Source organism: Dermacentor silvarum, chromosome 1, assembly GCF_013339745.2.
Source record: "Dermacentor silvarum isolate Dsil-2018 chromosome 1, BIME_Dsil_1.4, whole genome shotgun sequence".
In the NCBI taxonomy this organism is placed as follows: Eukaryota; Metazoa; Arthropoda; class Arachnida; order Ixodida; family Ixodidae; genus Dermacentor; species Dermacentor silvarum.
In genome coordinates, this window is record NC_051154.1 from 240,615,074 (window position 1) to 240,623,499 (window position 8,426).

General features: G+C 40.3%; 1 protein-coding gene across 1 annotated transcript in view; it reads right to left on the reverse strand.

The window, feature by feature from the left end:
- LOC119436990 (cadherin-23-like) overlaps positions 1-7,244 on the reverse strand; it is an 80,597-nt gene extending 73,353 nt beyond the window's left edge. Inside the window, 11 exon segments of the mRNA XM_037704043.2 lie at positions 78-266; positions 498-643; positions 3,449-3,527; positions 4,216-4,344; positions 4,431-4,565; positions 5,120-5,218; positions 5,323-5,412; positions 5,521-5,720; positions 5,805-5,894; positions 5,993-6,116; positions 6,657-7,244. Coding sequence (XP_037559971.1) covers positions 78-266; positions 498-643; positions 3,449-3,527; positions 4,216-4,344; positions 4,431-4,565; positions 5,120-5,218; positions 5,323-5,412; positions 5,521-5,720; positions 5,805-5,894; positions 5,993-6,059 — 1,224 coding nt within the window. The 5' untranslated portion in view covers positions 6,060-6,116; positions 6,657-7,244.
- Positions 7,245-8,426: the final 1,182 nt, after the last annotated feature.

Here is an 8,426-nt window from a genome sequence, read left to right on the forward strand (position 1 = left end):
CAGTTGCCTAAATTAAAGTGCAGTGTTAAGAAAAACTTTTTAACAAATATGCATCTAGTGACAGAATATCAACTTACAACATCATTATCATTGACAACCATGTCAAGGCCTGGGATGGCAGAGCTCTCTGGTGTGTCCTCAGATATGATGACACTGAAGTTGTGGCTGTTGAACTCAGGTACATGATCATCAGTATCTGTGATGACAATGTTGACATCCGACATGGCCATTTCACCCTTTGGAACACCATCAACCATCTCAACTGCCTGCAAAGCAAACATTTTTTTCAGGAAACTAGCTTCGCAAGCCCTTTTGCAATTAAATTTATTGAAGTTTTATCCCTTTGCTAGTCTACAATTTTCTTTCAAAGTTGCATGACAAAATTAGAAACCACAGTAATGAACTTTACTTGAAGAGCTATTACCAAATGTACCACTCAGTGGCAGTATTTGTTATTAAAATCTATTTAGCATACCAAAGCAGTAATTCAGTGATACCTGCAACTGAAAGCTGTAGAGTCCACCACTTTTCTCAATGTCGGCATCTTCACGGTCGATTGTCACATTAGAAGTCTCCACCACAACGTGATGAATGCCATTGTCATCAACGTCCACTTTCCCTAACCTGAAGTACCCCTTGGTATCTAAAATGTATCAACACAGGCAACACATAAAATATATGTCCAGTAAAGTGTGCAATGCATGTATAAGACAGAAAATTCTTAAGGGCTGACTGAAACAGTTCGCAGCTATCCTTCTTCAAAATATACCATTTACAAAGGTAATGCCATGGAAATACATCGAAAACAACTCCATGATTCTTTAGCTAAGTATCAAGAGCAGTACAGGAAGTCATCTAACTTTGAACCTAAGTACGAAAAATCAGTTGCTATGGACAACGCAACACCAGTGCAGCTAAGGATAAGCAGGTTCATGCATAACCAGTGCTTGCTTTGTGTGTTTCTGCTCACTGTTATGTCAGACAACAATCAATATAAACAAGTTCGGATTTCAGTGCAATAATGTAAAATATTAGACAAATAACTTCCAATCCGCACAATTATGAAAATGGACACTACAAAATCTAGATAGAAAAAAACTTTCTTGCCATTGTCACATTCTGAATGCTGATGCCTATTACCAGAGTTCTTCAATACATCTGATAAAGTATTCAGAAATTTGGCAACTACCACTGCAATACTGAGTCTGAAGCATATGATCATTCATTTGCCTAAAACGTGTTAGAGTAAACAACATAAAAACTATGTGTTGCAAGTATTATTCACTGGCACATATGCAAAAATGCTCATGGTACTAAAATTTCTACAAGCCTTGGCAGTGTCTCTGTTACGACAAGAAGGTAAATGTGACTGCTATGTAACCATAAAAATATTACCTATGCACCATGAGTAGGTGACTTTAGTGTAATAGCATGCTACTGTACATGTAATTTCAAAATTCTCATTGAAACTTTGGCAAAAAAAGAGAGTGCTGTTTCCTTGTGTGTGACACCATTTAAGTGAAACCTAAAACATTTTTTAGGCTTCACCTAAAAGGCAGTTATACTAACAATGCTCCAATGAAGAATAAAAATAAGGTACCTTGCATGGATCTTCATAAACCTTAATTGTCTAGCCTCAATGTTATATTCACAAGTAAATTATGGAAATGACTATATACAAAAAGCCACAATAAGTAGAATTATGGGATCTGGAACTCATAGTGGAACCCAAAGATTTAAAAAAAATAATAAAGATATACAGCAAAATGTCATCACAAATGCACAATTACAAATTCTATTGACAAATATACACATACATATGAACAGCCCCTCACAAAAATTAAAAAAAAAATATCTGTGCTGAACAGCACAATCCCCCTCAAAATAATCACAGTGACAATGCTCAACATATGTCTTGAAACTTCACCTCGAGTACCCAGACAGACAAGCAACGGGAATAATTACAGTGCGTACCCATCCACACAGCAGAGCTAAGATTGTATCCTGCCAAGCAAAATGCAGCAGTGAAATTACATGCCCTTCATAAACATGCAGCATGATTCGAACCAAAACTACTAAACACAGAATATTTGCCTGATAAAATTCACAGTTTAGTTTGAGTCGGGCAATTTACTTTACACTTCAACAGGAACTTTTCTGGCAATACATCAATAGGTTAACAGTGAAATATGAAGCTAAAGTTCAAGGGTGTGCGAATAGTAGTTTTTGAGACCCAATTGAATGAATCAAATCATGCCAGAAGTGAATCGAATGCAAATCAGACAGTGTCAGAACAAATCAAATATTTTTAGATAGTTTATGAACAATGTATAACCTTTTAGCCATTAATATCAGACAATTTTCACATCCTCATATTCACAAGAATAGAATGCGTCTATCAATACACTGCACATTCTAAAGCATGCTTTATTGAAAGCACCAAGGGAGCATCAGGAACAATTACCTAAGCCATTTGTTTGCAAACTCAGGGCTCTTAGGAGCATTTGCAGTCGTGCATTATCATTAAAGTTTAGAAAGGCAGCCTTCTTGACAATTAACATCTGTGTACACCTTTGCGAGCATGTCAGAAATGCATGCCATCTGCAGCGATGGCAGGGCAAAAAGAAAGTGCTTTTTCTCTCATGTGAATGGTCACGACAAATGGCAGCAATACTGTATAAAGTATGCTGCAATGAAACATATTCCATATCTCGTCCGACGAAAGGACACAAATGCTGCCCCTATAAATCGAACCAAACAAAAGTCTGGCTGCCTGAGTGGCGTAATGTGCTGTAGAATGTTATGTTCAACATGGACGTTATGTCTAATGTTGATGAGATGTCCAATGTGGATGAGATTACATTTTTGTTCAAGTTCATGTTTAAGCATGTACAGTCAATGATGTAAAAAATTTCAAAACTATTAGAAAAATATTTGGATTTTCGAATAGTGACTATTCAATTTGAGGACCTAATTGAATAGTGACCATTCGATTCAAAGACTGAGTTAAATAGGACAATATTTGATTCACTTTAAGGAAGTTTTAGACTCTTCATACCCCCCTACAAAATTTTATTGGATGCTTGAACATCCACCATATATAGCTTCATTAAACAAATACTACTAGAAAGCTTTAGCATATAGCATTACAACTTACCATTACAAGTACCCCCCAACCCCCTGCTAATCCATGCTGCACAGCCAGGTGCACGCACAGCATGAACTAAGTAGCTTGCATAAAGTTTGGAGGTGGCCACAGCTGTAACAGCAGGTGACAACCCTATGCTAAACTTTCTATGACACTAAGTTCGCAAGTATCAATTTCTTTTAATTCAATGCAAAGTTATTTTCAACTTAGACAATCAAATTAGAGAGAAACATTGAAATTTGTGCAACTTAGCAAAACATTTTCCAACTACTGATGAGGAAGAACTAGAGCTGAACATACCATTAACCAACTTGAAAGACAAAAGCCTCCTAAATCCAGCATCCGCATCATGGGCCGAGGCCAAGAGAACTGATGTGCCCTGCCACGAGAAAGCACATGATGTAGTTACTTTCCTGATCTTTCCCCCTCTTTTTTACCATAGTTACAAAAGCTGCCGTGCTCTCGGCAGCTAAAGCTCTCATTAACATTCAGTTTTTCAACTGAACCATATGCTCACGTTTCATTTACCTAACATTTTGATTCCTTGAGCTAAACAAAAACACCTGCAAAAAGTTTCTTGCATAGAAATATTACAAAAAGAACCCCTGGCATTATCAAGTTCAGCTAAGGCTGTAAATTCATGCAGCAAGCATCATCGCACATTTATAAACCTGCTTTTGTGGCTTTGTAGAACATTACAAGACTGATGTAAAAGAACAGACATTTTTCAAGCCCACGCAAGGTCTTGGCTGTGACATTTACCAAATGGTGTGCAAGCATTCTAACAGAAAGGGGTAGAGCCGCATATTATAAGCCATGCTTTCTTGCTCCCATTGCACAACATGTAAAAGCCTACAGGTAGTTATAGCTTGCAATTATTTCATTATAAGTCATAGTAGTATACAATACTAAAATATTTAAGTGTTTCCCTGGTAGTAGTCAATCTATAATTAATGCTAGAATGGACAACAATACTAAGCAGATGGTTCCCTCCATAGATACATGATGGCAATAAGTTGTTTTCATGCAATACAGCTTCTTTAACAAGATAAGAAAATTTATTTTACCTCGGGGCTATTTTCAGCTACAGTTACAGAGTATGAATCTGCCACAAACACTGGTGGCTGGTCCTGGACATCATTCACTTTGATAATAACGTCAGCTGTTGAATTCATTCGATTTTCCATTGCAAGGTCCTGAAAATAATGAAGTATAATTCTTCTGCACTTCATAACTATCATCATCACTGCTAGATAACTTATCTTACTGTGAAAATACTGACATTTGCAAGTAGACTCATAACATAGGTTGTCTGTTCTTCATAATCAAGGGGTTTCTTCAAAATTATTTCTTGAAGGAATCGTCCCATGCCAAGACGAACTTGGTTCAAACCAAATAGATTACATGTCACTGGTGTCTGGAAATAGAGAGAGAAAATATGCACAAATGTTAGACGGAAAGCTGTTAAACTATTGGGTCATGACAAAAAATATTAGCCTTAATTAATTCAATATGGTATCAATGTAGATTTTTAAGAAAACTTCTTGATAATATGATGCCAATATGAAACCTGATGTACTGCAGCATGGGCGATAAAGCAAAGATACAAGGGATACAGTAATTGAATACTAGAAAATGATAAAGGGGTCATTTGCTTTTTTAATGAAACATCCATTTATGCAGCTGTGTGCATCTTGGTGCACTGGTACTTGGTGTACTGTACGTGGTGCATTTACAAGTACAAGGCATATGTGTGAGCTCATGTTACAGTAATATTAGGAAAAGTTAATTTAACTCACGCTTGAGCTTTTTGTAGCAAAACAGAAGAAACTCAGATGATCCCGACCTTATAAAATAATGCTATCTCAACTATGTATTTAAGTCTTTAAGAAAAGCAGGCGCTTTCTACATTTCATAACAAAGATATGACAAGAATTCATCTCGGGAAAATGTTCAAGTGTCAATGCTTACCAGGTGTTCCTGGCATGAAACCTCAACATCAGCATTGATTCCCAAATCAGCATCCGTTACAATAACATTTCGGTAAATTGTTCTTCCAACTTGAGCATCCTGTTTTGAAAAAAAGTCATACTCATATTTAGCATGTCCATTAAGCAAATGTATTATGCTTTTAAATGTTACAAAAAGTGGTACATGACCATAAAGTACTTTACCTCATCAACATGAAATGTATAAGGCCCATTTTCAAACACTGGAGGGTTGTCATTGTAGTCAAGGATGTTTATCTCCCTTTGTAGTGAAACCTGCAATGCCCACGATGCCCAGACCATAAAAGTACCATCAGTGTCACTTCTCCATCATTAAGAACTAGTCACTAATTCAGATCCCATCTTCATTGCAACTGCGCTTACCGTGTTGGCCTTCTGGCCTTGTATCTTTTCATCAGTGACGCTTATAATGACGTCAAAGGTGCTTTCCTCTTCTCTGTCCAGTGGCCTTGTAAGCCGCACAACCCCTGTATCTTTATTTACGCTAAAGGTTCCTCCACTGATATAGTAGGAAACTTTTGTGTGTTCTGGATCTATGGCCCTCAGTGTATAGACGGATGCACCTGAAACAGCAATGCTGCATTATTCTTAGTCCAAAACAGTGCAATGAAAAGTTATTTACACATTAACTATTGAAAGTGGCCTACCAACTGGAGTGTCCTCACGCAATGAAAACTTTTCCATGTTTCCACCGACTAGAAATTCTGGAGGGGCATTTGCCTGACCATGGCACTTGCCTGAAAATAGTTTGACATTAAAAATTATTATTGCATAATGCTGCATCGTAGTTACTAAAGCTAACGTTTACCACTTCTTCGAGTCAAAATGTGCTTACCTATAAACAAAATTATGGCCAACCATCTCCATATCAGACGTGGGACAAATGTAGTTTCTTCAGTCATGCTGTCGTTACAAAGCTGTCCTACTGCTACGTCCTTTCATTCGAACCATCACCTCATCTGAAACGACATTTTTGTTAATGACACTGTATTGTTATGACCATGTGCCGTGCATATACGCATGCACCAGCAATGTTGTCACTCAGAGAAATGCTGCAGCACAGTGCAGCGAGGAGGCTGCATTCCACATTCCGCATTTCTTGCTGCCCAATGCGTAGCGGCAAAGAAGCCAAGGTTACATAGGCGCACGTATATTTTTACGTGGTAGCTCTCTCTTTCCTTACGTCGCTCCGCAAAACCGGTCATTTAAATCTCGCAACCCCCAGCGCCAGACTTGCGCTGTTCTATTGTTTGTTTATATCTCTGATTATTTAATCCCCCACAAGCAAACTTGTAGAAAAGCATATACACTTGCACAAGGCATCTTTTTATTCAGTGGCGAAGACATCAAAGTGGATGCCTTGTATTTCGGAAGGTCAATGCGATATCGTATGATGAAGGCGTATCTAAACCACCCGGCGGACCACGGCATTCGCGGCATATTTGAAAGTGACGAGGTGAGAAAAACATGCAGGCTCGTTTTTCACGACCAAAACTTACATCAATCGGCACTTCTTTATGCCATCGAGTAATTCACTGAGGGGTGACAACCAGGCAATATCCAGCAGCGGTGCAAACAATCACACGCATTCACTGACCAGCACAGGCACCGACGAGCAGGAGCCGGACCAGCATAACGCACTGAGCTTCCGGTCGGGCTCAAGACGCTGCCGTTCTTGAAAACATGCCCTTCACTGCAACCAGTCGAGAAAGTGTACGGCGAGCGTTTGCAGCAGCGACGATCGATGAATGCGGCGCGGGAGACACCTTCTTGGACTTGGCGGCGACGTCCTCAACGCGGGTTGACGCGCCGAACGGGCGAAGTATACTGTTGCTTTTCCGCCCTTCTCACCTGTTGGTCCTCTTCCTTCCACCAAGTGTAAGGTGAACGCGGAAACTGCGTCGCTGCTCGGAACAGCCTATGCGCCGCGCTCTGCAGAAGGGCGGCAGTTCCCAAGGCTTCCACTCGCCGCCAGTCAACGCACTAAACCGGTTTTCCGCCTCCATGACTTGACCCACACTGGGAAGGAACCGGTGAGAGGGAGGGCGGAGAGGGTTCCGGGGGCCCGGTTGAGCCTGGAATTCTTCGCCTTCCCCACTCAGGCGCCGCCGACTTCCTCGCGACGATTACGTCAGCGGCAGCGGACGGCTGCTACAGTAGTGGATGCCGTGCGCGCACGAACCGTTCGCTTGCTGCTAGTAGTCCAGTTGGTAGAAATGCAGCCGGTGTACGGAGGTACGGATGCATCTGTGGCTAGCCACTTCGTCAAGCATTGCTTGGTTTCGCTCATGATTAAGCATGTTCTCGCAAATGAACGCGCGTTGAGTCCGAGTCATGCGCTGTTTGTTGCAATACATACTACGTTGTGTGAGGATGGCGTCTGAAAGAATCAAGACATGAAATACGACCCAGCCGTACATATAATTTCGTAATAAAATTATTGGTATGAAACTTTATGATTTCAATATGCATTCGTCCGGCTTTCTACCCCACTGAAACTCTAGGGTAGTACTTACAGCATAAGGAGCACAAAGCTAGGGATAGTTCCGGCAAGAACCGTATATTTGTTTTCCAGATAGGAATTTAAAAAGAAAACAACTTTAGCAAAGAATTACCGTTCCTCATCCCGCGCTTTGATCACCATGACACATCGAAATCCCGTCTCAATATTCCTCCCACGTCGGAGATGAAAATGACATTACGCAGATATATCAATAACGCCCCATGGCCATCCTACGACTCTTTTTGGCCGAACATATCAAAGAAAAAGGAAATCTCCAGGCTCAGGCTTTCGTTACAACGTACACGTCTATATTCATGCCCACACCGCATTTCGCGCATTATCCAACAACAGCTATAGTGTCTAAGAGCTTAAATTACTTGAAAAACTAAACTAGTTAGACACATCGATTATGCACGTACTTACGGGATCATCATCCATTACAGGAAACACGTTTTTTATAGCAATGAATCCAATACCACCTCAGCGTTTCTTCAACTTTATAGCGAAAAATTGACCGGTATGACGTCTGTTGCCTATATTGTCGCTCCGTCACTCAACAAGTTATTGTGCGGCAACTTACTGTCATTTGCGAAAAGCAAAACGCTTCGTGTAAGCCGACCCCGCATCCGGTGCATCCACAGTATGTCTTAATTGGGCGCGTGAAAAAAGGCGTCTTTGCAATGGCGATCATCCTAAGTTAGATGTGTAGATGACCATATCGGATATCCTTCGAGTGTTTACCAACTATTGAGTGATTGAACATTAT